The sequence below is a fragment of the Acanthaster planci genome, linkage group LG08 (genome assembly GCF_054643075.1).
Source record: "Acanthaster planci isolate LZ-2023a linkage group LG08, COTS_SCS, whole genome shotgun sequence".
Taxonomy (NCBI): domain Eukaryota; kingdom Metazoa; phylum Echinodermata; class Asteroidea; order Valvatida; family Acanthasteridae; genus Acanthaster; species Acanthaster planci.
This window is the reverse complement of record NC_141784.1, coordinates 3529554-3545362: the sequence shown is the minus strand read 5'-3', so window position 1 is coordinate 3545362 and position 15809 is coordinate 3529554. Positions and strand designations below refer to the sequence as shown.

General features: G+C 41.8%; 2 protein-coding genes and 1 long non-coding RNA gene across 4 annotated transcripts in view; 2 read left to right on the top strand and 1 right to left on the bottom strand.

Moving 5' to 3' along the window:
• fyco1 (FYVE and coiled-coil domain autophagy adaptor 1) overlaps positions 1 to 1967 on the bottom strand; it is a 28205-nt gene extending 26238 nt beyond the window's left edge. For both annotated transcript variants that reach the window (XM_022228905.2, XM_087140113.1), the window contains exon 1: positions 1852 to 1967. The gene's annotated coding sequence lies outside the window, so the exon portion shown is untranslated. The remainder of the gene's footprint in view (positions 1 to 1851) is intronic.
• A 914-nt stretch (positions 1968 to 2881) lies between these two features.
• Positions 2882 to 7870, top strand: LOC110976024 (uncharacterized). The gene is made up of 2 exons (XR_002597790.2): positions 2882 to 3115; positions 4607 to 7870. It is a non-coding gene; the product is annotated as an uncharacterized LOC110976024 (long non-coding RNA).
• A 6297-nt stretch (positions 7871 to 14167) lies between these two features.
• LOC110976066 (uncharacterized) overlaps positions 14168 to 15809 on the top strand; it is a 65026-nt gene continuing 63384 nt past the window's right edge. The window contains exon 1 of the mRNA XM_022229029.2: positions 14168 to 15230. Coding sequence (XP_022084721.1) covers positions 14916 to 15230 — 315 coding nt within the window. The 5' untranslated portion in view covers positions 14168 to 14915. The remainder of the gene's footprint in view (positions 15231 to 15809) is intronic.

Sequence of the window (15809 nt, the reverse complement as noted above, 5' to 3'; positions counted from 1 at the left end):
GTTATACACACGCAGAATCTAATTTTTGTCTGTGTCGTGAATGCATTGCCAGATTGACATATTTTGGACAAATACTGTCTTGTGTGAGCCACAAAAGCCCAGTTAAATTCTCAAATGAGATATGCTACATGTAACTATAATTGATCCAGGTTGGGGCCATCCTAATAGTTGGGATTGATGTTGGGAGGTGCAATCTTGACTCTTGGCAAGTTTAAAGTAGGCCTACTCCCTCCTGAGCTGATTATAATGCCAATGGATTTCCTTTCAAGGCAAATCAACTCTGGATGGAGTAAAATAAATTTACGAAAGAGTCAAGATTGCCCTCAGCAATGCTGTAGTTGAGGTGTAACATACATGGGTCCCAAAACGCAAGGCCTGTCTAAATTTACAGAAAAACTGACTGACACCAGTCCAACACCCAAGGGGGCATTTGATAGAAAAAAAATTTAAAAAGCAAAGGAGTATGGCATGGGCTTGAACCTGGGCCCTGGCATAATTACTTGCAGGCCTAACTTGCAATTGTGCTATCGTAACACTAGCCCAGGTTGGACGTTGTCTACGTTGCATTTCGACTAACGTCCAGGGTATAAAAGTCCTCCTACAATGCAAAACTTTTTTTGAACTTTTTTTCTCACATTTTTACCTGACGAAGACAGCTCAAAATGTCATTTACAGGTGCCTTGTATCCCGAATTCCATAAATGCTGAGTTGAAATTACTAAATACGCCCGCAGACAATGTATTTTGTAGGAAACTTTGAGAAACTCCACGCTTTCCATCGCAATTTGTTAACGATGTACATGTACTTTCGACTAGCATGCGTACTCGAACATGCATGAAATGCATAGTAACTGACTGCCCCTAATGTATGCATGGAAGAGCCTTGGGCATGAAGAAGTTGCATATAAGGCCGTGTCCAAACGTGCTTCCAAAGATATGGTTAGGTTTCTTGTCTGCGCATCTCCACGCATTTTCAACAGAGCGAAGATCTAGCCCTAGCTCTAGACAACATAGGCCTAACTGACAGAATGTGGGCCAAGCTTGGAGGTCATTTTGCACATGCGTAAATCAGTGTTCTCCTCGGCCGAAAATTTTAGCAGGGCGATCCGCCCTGCTAAAACAGCCCATGGAGAACACTGGCATAAATGCGTACTACCAGGCGAATGTAGGTCGTTCACGAATCGCGACGGAAAGCATAGAGTTTTGCAGAATTTTCTGCAAAATGCATTGTTCACGGGCGTATTTAGTAATTTCAACACAGCATTTATGGAATCGGGATACAAGGCACCTGTGAACGACATTTGAGCTGTCTTAGCCAGGTAAAAATGTGAGAAAAATCGTTGAAAAAAATTTCACATTGTAGGAGGACTTTTATACCCTGGACGTCAGTCATAGCGCAATGAAGACAATGTCCAACCTGGGCTTATCGCAACACCAAAAACTTACACTGGCAATGATAAGTGTGTACTGCCGTATTGGAAGTTGCATTGCGGTTAACGGATACCGTAGCCACTTTGTACAGCATTCTCAAATGGCCTGAACATGCTGAACGTGATGATTACGCCTATCAACGCAGCATAATAATTCATTTACTAGCAGTTTAGGCCCAGACCCAGTAGAATAATGTGATAATACTAAGTAATAATAGGCCTAATGACAAACACTTCACAGACAGCGTGGCCATGGTGGCATACATTCAACATACATTCTACATGTATTTCTACCTCCTTGCATTCATCATCATCAAGTTCAGTCCAGTGGCCATGGGTAGAAGGCATGGCAGGCAGCGCTAGTACTAGTCAAGTATTTTGTCACAAACATCCTTTAATTACGGTCAAAATAGGTACCTTACCATGTTAGATCCTCTGTAGAGGCAAAGAGTGAAGGAAGTAGTGCGAGGAGAAGGTTAAGGGGTGGGCTCTGCAACAGTGCAGTCTAATCTACACGTACACGCGCACAAGCAGTGCAAGGTTTTGCATGCTGTTGTCGCTGTGTGGCGCACTTCTCTGAAAGCATCCGGCCGGCCGGCAAGGGGCGCAGTGGGTCTTTCCATGGAGGAAGGTTCCTTCCTCCATGGTCTTTCACACGCAGAACGCACTGGTCACTGCATTAGAGAGGCGAAATTTTTGCTTTGCGTTGAGGTTGTTAATTTTTGTATACACAAGTTTTTACCCTTACACTTGTGTATTTATTTAAAATGTGTTCTCAGTGTGGTTGAAAAAGTCACAAACTTGTTCAGGTGGAATTCGAACCATGACTTCTGGTGCACTAGGGAGGGCCATCGCCATAACGAAAGGTGATGGTAGTACCGTTTCAGAAGTGTTAGTGCTTTCATTTCTAAAAAGAAATATGAAATATGGTGGACACTGGATATTCCACTGCGGTGTGGCGGGAGCTGGAACAAAATAATTCTGGAACAATTAATCTATTATCGCTTCATTGAAATTACTTTGAGTCGTTTACATGACATTGTAACATTGATTAGCGGCAATGACACTCGAAATTTCTAAAGGCTTTGACAAATCCCCCCATTCGAAGTGTCCAGCCCCCCCCCCGTGCCCACCCAATGGCTGCCCCGCGATGATGCCATGCTTATATAGCTGAAGTAAAAATCTTCGCCCTTGAGACCGTCAATGCATTGCGACTTGGATTTAGCTGAAACCAGTATGTAACTTTGTGTTCTTGTATGAGAAGTCTAATTATAGCAACTTTTCTCTGCGCAACGGCACTAAATGGCTGCATTAGCACATGCCGTGCCCAAAAATAAACTCACAATACAAGCTGGTACTCAGTTGTACAAACTTTGGTGTCGTTGAGTGGTTCATATTCACTGGTTCCAACCTCAGCTAACACGTGTACTTACCCTAGATCAGCAGGTCAAATGTACTATGTCTCAGCAGCTCGCTCAACGTTCAACAGGCGAGCATCAGCATACATGTAAATGTACATGCGGCTGGGCTAGTATAATACACCTAAAAACTCCCCAGTTATCTTCTAGCTTCCATGTATTTATCTGGGCACCATGGTTGAATTCAAAGATCCAAATTCACCAGTCCAGGAAGGCTTCGACAACCGTGTTTTTATTATACCGGCAATTATTATAGTGTCGCTTATTGGTAAGTTGCGTGCCCTTTCCAGATGGCAGATGGCCGGCCGTATACAGCCGGTGTAGGCCTCGGCCTACGTGTACCGGCAGTAGGGTTATTTTGTTAGCCTCCTCGTTTCTTGTAAGTTGGAATGAACTCATAAGCTACATTTCTTCTGTAGATCTGCCAGTAACACTGATACATGTTGGCCTATCCAGAATCAATGTTCTTGTTTGTTCGTCTCTGCAGTGCTTGAAATTTAAAAATATTTACATATTATTAGGCCCCAGTATTATTGTTTAAAATTAGGGATCAGCTGATGATCGGATTTGACATAGGATCAGGCCAATGTTTGGCAACATCGGTAAAACATCTGATCAGCAAAATTTAACCTTCCTTGCCGATACAAGTACCAATGTTAAATTGAAGAAAGAAACAAACTCTGCACTCAGTTTTGGCAAACATAAATCTCGTATTTGAGTACGAATAAAACGGTGGGTTTTTTCATTTGGTGAGATAAATGAACAGTTATACCCTATGGTTATATCATGGTTAAACTCAAAGTAAAGTATCCCCGAAAACTACATTTGCACGATGGGCTGTGGATCCAAGGAGCAGTCAGTGTACATGTTTACCATTTCCATTGACCATCATGAAAAGAGCCAGGGAGCTACACCACGTGTAGCACCACGAGGTGCTATGTGATCAGTCTGAAGGAAGCCCGCAATTTAGCCTTTATTCAAGGCGTGCATGGCTACCTGGACATACGACACGCACCTCTGCCGTTGGCATGACAAAGACACCAACGCAAATGGCGAAGCCGAGCATAGTGCACCAGTGCCCTGCGCGCCTTGACTAAAGGCTAGCAGTGATTCAGCCCGAGGTGCTGTGTGACTATTCTGCATGTATGCACTGCGTGCATGGGGTTTGAATACAGCGGAGCACTGTCGGTATCGTGCAAGCGGCGATGTGATGTACACAATTCTCTCAACTCAGTGACAGTATAGGCATCCTGTTAAGGTTGCGTTTTCAGTTATTGTTGGCAAAAAGATCGGATTGGACATCGGCCGATGTTCCGATTAAAACGTCGGATGGTTTTTAAATCTATATCGCATGATCCCAATTTGAAATATAAATTTTGGCAGACAAAAACATGGACACAGACCTTACCACACTACATCACGTTACTACGTCTTGTCATACATGTACATTACATAATGGGGAAAGAGTTCCCTTTCTGGCCACCACCATTCTTGAGTTTCGCAAAAACCAAGAAGTGTTTGAATTATCTCAAAAAACTTTCCTTAGTGTGTCAGACAACTTCGTTTTTTTCCCAAACCGAATGGACTCGTGTTCAATAAAAATACAAGGTGAGGTTGAATGTTATAAAGATGTTTGGTGTTGAGTACATGATGGATTGATATGGAACTCTTGCCCCATTTTCATCTGAAAAATCACTTTCTGACATGTCTCACGGATTCGCACATTTATTGTTTATTTACTTATACTTCCCCCCCACAGGATTTGTAGTCTACAAACTTGCATCCAGTGTTCGAGGACGCGAGAAGGCCCGGAAAGAGAAAAAGATGCGGAAACTGGAGAAGAAAACCAGATGACATCCCCCAGGATCCAGCTCTACCTTCAGCCCTCGTGAAGAAATCATTCAAAGAATCAGTGCTTTATAACATCGTCTGTCAACGTGTGTTTACAGATCTTGCTGCCAAATCATGAGTATAGTCTTTGTGGTGTATTGCTGTTTAAGCTAAGCATCATTATCGGGATAAATTCTGCACCAGTATCTCGCAAGGCCAGCATGAATGGATGCTTTAAGGATATATACATGTACAGTGTACATGGTCAGCCCACCGTATGCTGTGAAAACCGAAAAACCAAGCCAAGAACTTGCTAGTTGCACCTGCAATAGATAGTCTTATCAGCTGTCATCAGACTTAATACCCACCTAGTATTGGTGCAGGTTGAGTTTTGTGGTGGCAGAACAAACAAATATCCCTCGGTCCCTCAAAACCAACTGAACTGAACTGAACTGTGTGATTACTGCAATGCACTGCACTACTGCCTGTGCAGCATCTGAAGTGGAAAAGTGTGTTGCAACTGAACCGCACCTTGCAGTGGAGATTATTCCAGACCAGTTTCCGACCTGGGAACCCTAGCCATCCTCAGTCCTCCAAAATCCGCTGGGCTGTTTTGAAGGATTTTAGAAGTTTGAGGGTGCATGCAATTTTGAGGTTGTTGTAAATGGAGGATTTTGAAGGATTGAGGGTGTATCCTAACCAAAAAGGCCCAGGCAGTTAGTGGTGATTCATACCTTGTAACTTTCTTAAAGCTTTCTGTAATTCTGTGGTCTAGTTTCAGATTTTTCTTAATTTTTTTTTTAATTCAGAGTGTGTTCCATTTAACATGCTCAAGCAAGGGACATATTCAAACACGCAAAACATGACAGGTCTCCTTGTAATCACACATACATGTATAAGCAGTATTCAATATGGAATGGGTTATTTCGGACTCCCGAGATAGTGTGGTCACTCCTTCATGTATACATGTACAGGGCTGCCTACTTTCGAGCATTGCTCCTAAGACTTGTACTTTTTGAATTACTCTTACTTTCTTATACCCGATAGGGGATCTCTCGTGCAGAAAAAATTAAGGATGTACAAATTTAAATTTGTAAAGTAATTCCATGTCCTGTCTTAACATTCCATGGTCTAAAAGCTCATTTCTGGTAAAGGGGAATGATTTGATTGACTTCTGTTGTACTGTCTGAAACAAGCTCTCTGTGGTATGACTACGTACATGTATACATGTTCTGTCTTCTCAAATCTTACTCAACACTGGCAGCCCTGCCTATATGCTTGCAGATCGAGACTGTGAACAGAGCCCCATCTGTTCCATTTGGCAACAGTGCGTTTCCACGTTGAGGACAGCCAGTGTAATGTTCCCAGCGGTCACAGGTCTGAGACACGGCAGATGTCAATACATCATGCGCACAGTTATGAGTGTAAAAGAAATTGGCGCGAGAACCAGAGCGTGAAACAACACACGTTTGTACTCCATTTGTTGGCACTGCACTTCCTGGTTCACAAGGACGTCACCCTTGGTTCCTCTATACCCCTTTGCTCTGAGACATTAGTCCTTAACCCTAACCCTACATAATACTACAAATTACTACTTGTAGTAAAATGTAGTACTGAGTGCTGTCGCTTGTAAGAGGACATGACTTTATTGTTCTGTGAAGCCATGAGATACAATATAGGACAATATACCATACAGTGCTGTGGCACTATGAATGCATGGCTTTATTGTTCTCTGTACCAGTAACAATGGAAGTAACCTAGCCAGAAGTAGTAATCTGTAGCGCTAGGTCCTTCAGGCTCAGACTATTACTTAGTATTTTGTAATACTGTGTAGTGTAAGCCAAACAATATGCTTGGCGGTTAGGGTTAAAGGCAAAGCTTTTAAGATACATACAGATGGCTAGCTGCTGCAGTCCTTGGTTCTTAAATATTTTGCATTACTTCCAGATAGTATTTTGGACATGTAAATCTCCAAAGTGTACGGTCTGATATGTCTGACATTATTTGCCGCCATAGTCCAAGATTCCCTGTCGTAAGTCCCTGCTGGTGTCTCTCAAGCAGGCACTTTACCTGCTGTGGTCCAAAATTTTGTCCAGCCATGCTAGCCACCTGGGTTTGTTTGTGTTTTACAAACCAACTCACACCGGTGATTTCTGCTGTAATTGCACAATATTTAGAGTACTGGGCTGTTGTTGACACCATTTCTGTAGTAACATTTGAGTGCAGTTTTGTTTGAAGGCCCTGCAAAATAATGGTGCTTACAAGTGACTACTGCCGAGCTGGCTTACATGTCAAGCAACATTTTTTTGAGAACCAGTCATAGATGAACATACCTGTACTGAACAAGACACAATATTTTTGGGCTGGCTACTTGTCTTATGCTCCTGTGCTCTCTTACAACTTCATGTGCTTACCAGCTTTTGCCATTCTAGCCCCAGGTTAACATAATTAAATGAATTAATTGGGCTGGAAAATTAGGCTACCAAGTTCTTTCAGTTTTACAGGATAAAACATTGTTCAGAATTATGGAGTGAAAGAGAGAGTATTTGTTTAAATTTTGACGTGTGTTTTAATGAGATTTTAAACAAGATGTTTGTCTTGTATGAGGTACAGTGCATATGTAATTGGTTAGTATATGAATTGGTGTAACTATTGTGCACATGAATGCTTACTGGTTTTGCGTGGTTTCAGGTCTGAGGGGTCAAGGGTATAAAGATGGCTCAGTTCGAAAGATGTTTTCGATTACCAATTATAACTGGAAAGGGACCACTAGGATTTCATTATCTTTTAATTTTTTTTGGGGGGGGGGTCGATTTCATCCAAACGTTCTTTTTTCCCCCAAAGTTTGTGCTTGAACCGCACACTGGGATCTCTCTGTCTGATTTAGTTGTTTTAATTTACCCTGCCTTCCTGTCAATTCGATTCTCCCAAAATATAATTATTTATGCAATATAGAACAAAACAATTGCCCAAGGGTTGTTGGGGTGTTTGTTTGTTTGTTTATGCGTTTGTTTGTATGTTTATGGGGGAGGGGTATAGAAACTGATATGTGCATTAACAAATTAAAGTTGCAGTTTCCTGTACGTAAAAGGTTTAGTGTTGGTGAATAGTCATTGGTGCGTTTTCAAAACTGCAATTATATAACGCTCACCAGAAATGACGAGAAGTAGAAATAAAGCGCAATTAGAATCACCTTGTGGATCAAAACGGGCTCTTTGGTGTCGGATGGTGAGTTGGGATTGGCTGGACGTACAGTAGTCTGGTCCCCTTCCGTATTTCATACGCGACCGCAAGTAGCCGTCGTCCACGAAAATAGGGAATTAGGTAATACCAAGGTTATGCTATTTTTAGATGCAGCGCGCACGCACTCAGGAGTTTAATTTTTGAGCAATCTCGATTAAGTCGTGTGAAATTGGGGATCATTGTCCAACAGAACGCTAATCCCGAAATGTGAAGGAACTTTTGTTTCGAAGTATTATGATGCAAATGGGAAAAGTGTGGAGATCTGCATTCCCACAATCTAGATAACGGGCGCGGATGGGGGGGGGGGCTTGGGGTACATCCCCGCTCTGAGACAAAAAATGAAAAGGGGAAAATAATAAAACATAACTGAGGTTAGTGCACCAGAACCACTGTAAAGAATGTAAGTCATGTATAATGTTTCATTATCGTCTCTGCTTGTCCGCAAATATGAGACATTAAAAAGATCTCCTGCCTGACCCCCCCCCGAAACATTCCCGGATCCGCCCCTGGATAATGTATACAATATTCCATACCTGGAGGAGGTAAATTATGATGTTCTGTTCGACAGGCCCTTTCATTTACTACGTCACAAGCGTAGTTTTTGTCGACCTACGAAAACTATGTCTGGCAAAAGAATAACCAACTCAAAAAGTGTCAATATTTGTAAACGAAAGATCTGTGAACTTTCTTTTGTTTACAAACATTGACGGCCATTTGTTTGAGCTGCCAAAGTTTTAAAGTTCACCCTTGGTTGGCACTAACCTTTGCTTCATAAAACACATTTTATTTGAGGGCATTTTCATTTTGTATTTATCAGAAGTATTTTTTGTGTCTTTTAATACTTGCATGAGATTTCGTTTACACTGGGGGGGGGGTTCGAGAAATGTTTGTTTGCAGGGAGGAATGTATTACCATAATTGTTGTCGTTGGTGAAGCCATTTTGATTTATTTGTTAATACATGGTTTATGCTATTTGGGGTGCGTCTAAGCTTTGGACGAAAGTTCTTAAAGGGAATGACCTCTGACCCCCATATATCACGCCCACATTAGAATTCGCTTGTAACGTAGCAAAAGAAAAGGCTACACTTTTCAAGATGTACATTGCGTGGGGGAGATGTCAGTTTTAATTACGGGTTTTGCCCTTACACCGACGTATATTAATTAATACTGTTTTCTCAGTACTAACGTCCTGAGGTGATCAAACCAAATAGCGCCCCCTATTGTGTCTGCCAGAAATCAGCCAAGTGAATACAGGGTGTCCCAGAAAAAACCAAACCCTGCGGAAAGGGGTTAATATGCCCAAACCATGAGATATGATTATAATTTATAAGGATCTCGGAAAAGTAGAAGCAGCATTCTTTCTGATGATACCTTGATGGTATCCCTCCTGTCATGCATGGCTGAACGCCATTCTCTTGAAAATGGGGCATCCAAACTCAGTTGTCACACTTTGGATAAACCAGCGAATGAGGTTGTCCTCTGTCATGCTTGTCCTTTTTAAAATATCAGGGACCACCGATTATTTACACATTACATAATTCACAGTTAATTATGCACCAACACCTTCCGCGTGTCCAAGTTCATTCCTCCTGCAACTGGTTAGTCCCCTTGGCTGTTCGACAAGTTGTTGCCGAATTGCAGCAACGTTTTCAGGAGTTCACACTGTGCGCCTCCTTCCCGAATGACCCTTATTCAAATTAAGGCTTGTCCCATGTTCTCCGTATTTGCGCACACTTTTCCCACGAGGTCGACTTTGCCGGTGGATCCCTATCAGGGAAGGCTTCCCTGAATGCAGCTTGGGTGGCTTGAAAGCTCTTGTTTTCAAGAAATTTCGTCACGACAAACGCTCTTTGGTAAGTTGCACCATGTTGCAGACTTGCTGCCCTGCTTTGAACACTTTTCAACACTGCACTGGCCTACCTCGGGGCAAGTCAACACATTTAAACCAGATTATTGCATAACTTGAAAGTGAAAAAAGGCAATCTTCCCTCATTAACATGATCTTTTGTTGTCACTTTCAACCAGGACAAGCATGACAGAGGACAACCTCATTCACTGGTTTATCCAAAGTGTTACAACTGAGTTCGGATGCCCCATTTTCAAGACAGTGGCGTTCAGTCATGCATGACAGGAGAGACACCATCAAGGTATCATTAGAAAGAATACTGCTTTTACTTTTCCGAGATCCTTATACATTATAATCATATCTCATGGTTTGGGCATATTAGCCCCTTTTCTCAGGGTTTGCTTTTTTCTGGGACACTCTGTATAACGACATTAGACAACTCTTTGAGAGACGCGAAGTTTTAAATTAACGTAACGTTAAGGCTAGACCTCGATAATTTGAGGACACTTAAAACAGACCGTTTTTTCTATCGAATAAAAAGCAAACACTAACCGTATGTCAAAGGGGCGAGTTGACTTCTTACCTGGTATTCAGTGTTCATTAGATCGTGCTCTTGTTAATTTTTTTCTCAAGATAACTGATCTGCTATCTTTATTTTCAAGGAGGAATGCTGTGGTTAGAATGGAGTAAGAAAACTGTATCTATACCTCCGAATCGAGGTCAGCAAGGCTCTGTCTCCGTCGGCCAAACAATCAACAACCACAATGGCCACAGGTTCGAGAAAAAAAGTGGAGAAACCTACATTTTCAGGCTTAGTTTATTAGATTTTTATGAATTTTCCTCTGACTTTTATTCTTCTGTCACTTTGCCACTGCAAAAATCACAAGTTTGGCGCAAAAAATATTCGAAACTTTAAACGAAAAATAAAATAAAATGTATGGTCTTCTCATGTGCGCACGAGCCCGGATGAAAACTTCCTACCAGCCTGTCTCATCTTTGCCTTGTGAGGGCGTACTTAAGCTCAGGTGGATAAACAACTGTGGCCATCAGCACTTTCTTGTGCGCACGGGATGTGTCTGCGGTGAACTGTTTGGGTGCAGTAACGACCCAAAATGTTTTGCCGCATTTGCTTTCTCCCTAAAGGTCCAAGCTCGATAGGCCTCACATTTACTAATGTGCCCTAGGCCTCGTTTTGATTAGCCGCAATCCTTATCCACAGAGCCCTGCCAATTCTGATATTTATTTTTTTAATTTAAGATACAATCTATAATTTTGCCCTTTGTTTTCTTCTGCGGTCAACTTGCTTTCACTAAAAAATGACCCGCTTGTATGTGTCCATGTTCACCTTTAGTTTGGGCGCCCAGGCTTTCGTAAATGAAGAGCGCCCCCCGTGTCAATCCTCGTTTCCACGATCCCAAGACATATCTCGCAAAGACGGAATACCCTGATATTTCAGACGTCTTTCCAAGATTGTATTACGGAAAGACATCTTTCTGTTTCGTGTGATAATCAACTTTACAAACAGGTCTTTCCGTGATATTATTTTTCGGAAATACATTAATTTTTTCTCAAGCATGCAATCTTGGAAACATGTCCAAATATCATGGTATATTCCATCTTTCTAAGATAGTAATGTCTTGGAAACTTGGAAATGCAAATAGTCACTTTCACTGGAAATTCATAAGGGTCATCTTTAATCTATCTAAAAGTGATCGAGGGAAATGACACCTCTACAGGTACGGCTGTTCACTAAATGAACTTGCATTTATTGTATGTTTTGCAAATCCCTTCTTTTCACAGCGGTTTCAAGAGTTTAAAGCAGTTTAGAAAGGCAATGGACAAGTAATATGCAATGACGTGATAAAGAATGCAGAAAAACAATGTAGCTGTAAAATACAAAGCCCTGGGCGTCTTGGAGGAGAGCTAAGGGGTTGTTCCCCCCCCCCATCGAAAATAAAGAAGAGAATGAAAGACGAGGAAAATTGAAAGAATTGAGTAAATGGGATGAAAAACGCTTTGAAAATAACTCTGAACTAATGTCTATCCGTCGTTAATAGTTTGTCAGTTTGTAGAGGTTTTCGTCCTCAATAAGGTCAGTTTGATGCTGATGAGTGTTTTTGCCCGGCCCCTCCAGAAAATATCCCTGAGTCGCTCATGCACGTGCACTGCCATAAATTTTCATGGGTTTTTACTCATTGACATTATGAGCCAACAACATAGGGAAGGGACAAGCCCCGTCCCATCGCCTCAGCCACGTCCCGTTCCTCGTCATATTGGGAAACACGGTGATTGCTTTTGCGTGCATGGTTAAAACATATTTAAATTGGATCCGAAACGCCGTATGTCAAAATATATCACAAGAATTCTCTATTGTTTACTTTCTTTTCCTTTTAGCGCTTTCCTCGCATTCAGAAAGTGCGGTTTTCATTTCATTTCCAGAAATGAATGAAATAATGAAGGCCAATAAAATAAATTAGGAAAAGTTTCGTAACTTGAAAAACATATTAAATAAAGCACAGACGCATTATAAACACAGGAGCACTCAAAGCTTGACTCTTCTCGTCGATGTGTTTTCATTGCACCCACCAAATTCAATTAAAGACGGTAGGTGAAAAAGTTGGCATTGTGCTTTTCCAAATCTAATAGAAGGTCTCAATTTAAGGAACAATCTATTTTTTCTTAAAATGTCATAAGACAAGCCAATAGGTTATGGAAAATTGTATCATTTCAATGACATCTAAAAACTGCGAGGTTCGGACAATGGATGAGTTTTTCTCGGTGTCGCTAATTGGCGATCAACTAAATTACCAGTTATTTCATCAAAATGTTGCATGATATAATTACAATGATAGGATGATAGTTTTTACCTTAATTTACCTTAAATGTAGTACCTAACACTACAAAAGACCTCAAACCGATGGCGCCAAACGTCAACCAAGAACAGTGGGTTCGAAGACCGTAAGTAATTTTTTTTTCAGTCGAGATAAAGATAAGATAAAAGGCGAGATATAACATTTACTAAACTTTCTGCCCCCCGGGTTGAATCTCGCCTTCGTCGATTAAAATGGAGACATTTCTGGCAACTACAAAGCTAATTATGCTCACAGGTTAGGAATCTTCGGAGCAAATTGTGCATCTTCAACGTACCCCTTCACACTAGTACATTTTATGAAAATATGGAAAAGTAGGCCTAAAATCAGGCCTTTTTGGTAACTATCAAAGATTCGGCTATCTTGAAATGGGGAAAATAATGGAATCATGGAAGGTGTACTTAACCTAGTGCCCAGCCTCCCGGTTAATTTATCACCTAATAGACTTGTGCACGTCTCCTAGCCGAAAGAACAAGTAACCACTCTGGTTATTGATCATGACAATTTATGCATGAATGCTGAGTTTATGTACCTGATGTTCGTACCGATGCGGCTGCAAGTTATGATCTTGTTTTTGTGGTCGCAAAACAGCAGTCAGTGTGAAAGGTGTGAATATCTGCCTGTAGCAGAAGCATCCCCTCATCGGTTGAAAAGAGCCACGTTTGGTGGGAGAGTGTTCATTTTGCTGGTAGCGAAGTGCCCGTAATGCGTGTATTTCATACTCGTTTGTAAACCAGCAAAGTGTAGTTCCGACCAAAAGGAGCCACCGTCGCTAGGAAAATTGCGCCCTCTATTGGTCCAGATTCAGTGGAATATTATAAAAGCCAGTGGTAAATCCAAGGGGGGGGGCAGGGGGAAACTTCCTTCCCTGACGGATTATTATTACAAAGAATACTCTGTAGTGAGTAGAAAGTAATAGTTATATTCATTTATCAAATACATGTATTAGCACCAAAACCCTAAGAAAACAACACCAGTAAATAAAGGCAAGGATGTCGGGACCGTAAGGCGTTTGATATTTTTTCCTCCCAACATCATGTTGAATGACCCCGAAGCCGCTTTCGCTTTTGAATCCTCTTCCTCCACACTAAAAGCTGGTTACGTCGCTGATAATTGCCATTTTTCATCATGGGGCACAAGTTTTCCAGATTGATTCAAATCTTTGCCCTTTTAGCTTAGCTTGATTTTAGGAGGGTCTACAGTCAACACGCGCGTCTCTTTGGGCATTTGAGAAAAACAGCAGAGAGGTGCAAATTTCTAAACAGTTTTCACTCACAGGTTTCTTATTTCCTTCTTGCACTTATTCTTCGCGTAATAGGTTGTTTCATAATCAGTGATCAGAAACAAAAACCCAAACCAGTAAAACCAAATATAAAATCGGCCTATTTCAAGTCCACGCAGGGAGGGGATGAAACAACCAATCACAGTTGAGCATTAAACAACCAATCACAGTTGAGCATTAAACAACCAATCACAGTTCAGCATTACTCCTGAGCGTATGCAAACCGTTTCACCATCACCGACGCTGAAAGCCATATCTTCCCCCGCACAGTCCGACGTAGATCTGATTATAAAGCTCACGAAGGCTTGCAGCGTGCTCAGGCATGCAATGGAGGAAGGGCTCAGCATATTGACGTGCAGGAGCAGAGTTAATTACTGTACGCTCGTACGAACAGGTCTTCAGGCCGGGAAGAAAACTTTGGAGAAATAGGCAATCTCCCTAAAGGACTACTGAGCGGTCGCAAAAATTTGCCCTGATTCTCGAGCGTAGAAAAAATAGTTCTCGCCTCGACAACTTAAAGCGATTTTTAGCTTCCCCTCTGAAGAGATTTTTACGACCAAGTGCGGCTTTTGTTTACCCACTTCTCCAGTTTCCCCCATCGAATAAACTGCGTACGGTGGACTTCTCTGTATCAATTGGCTTTAAGTGGTGAAGGTGCTCCACCAAAGAATTCAGCGATGTGTGAATTCTTTGAGACTGCTTCTCCTTGAAGACTTCCCGCCTTCAGTTGACAGTTCGTGTCAGACGTTCGTGTTCTGCCGACTTGCACTTAACGCATTCAGGCGCCTTTCCAGGATATCGAAAGCTGTGGTGAGAAAAAAAATCAATATCATCGTCCAATTTCATTCGAAGCGCCCGAATGATTTCCTGAGTGACTTAAACTAAGTGAGGACTTGTGAAATGGCTGTCAATCCTCAAACATGAGTGACAGTCAGTCAAACCCACTTTTCACACAGGATTGAGACTTGGAGGGTATTTACTGAACTCAGACACCACCATGATGACTAACATGTTCGGCTGCGGTGCCTTAATTCTCGCTTTGACAATTTTACAAGCTGGGCTTTGTACAAGCACGACAACATCGGTAACGACAGATCAGATCACCACCGTGTCGGGCCCGACAATTCCAACCGAATGTCGGGAACTTTACGATACGGCCTTTGCTGTCGCTAACGTCACATCGCAGCCAGATTTTTCAATGTCTACGCTGACCCTAACTCAAGCTTTCATCATGACAGCTGTGTTTGGTATCTTCTGTATCTCAATGGCTCATGGCTTTAACTGGATAAGAAGACATGTGTACGAAGACCAGGTAGTGTTTCTTTTTTTCGGTAACTTATTTTTTGGGCATTTTTCTTTACCAGAAATTGACATCTGCAGAAAGTTATGCTATTGTTGGAGGCATCTCAAAATGATATTTATTAACTTGCAAGTGCTTTTAAACCCTCCGTACAGCACCACGTGTTGAACGTTTGGCACTCGGTTTTTTTATTGCCTGCATTTAAGTGCTTAATGGAATCTATATACTTCCCTCCGCTGGCATCAAACGGAAAATTTCCTCATGGCGGTGGGAATAAGCTCACTCCACGTCGGGTCATTTTCTCCAAACGCCGGCCCACGTTCTTCCTCGCACCTCACATTTTATCCAAGAGTAGTTGGCCGTCTCTAGTCCCTGGGCTACATCATGTCCCCAAACTTGGTTGTTTTCCCGCAACCCTTTTCATGTAATGCAGTGCAGTAGGTTAGCAACGTACAAAATGTACTTGCCGTCTGCAACAGACAAAACAATAATAATAATAATGAATTATTTAAAAACGCTTCCCATGTCGATGACATCTCAAAGCGCTGGACAGTAAAATGCAGAAATTAAATTAACTTTAAATAATTAAAA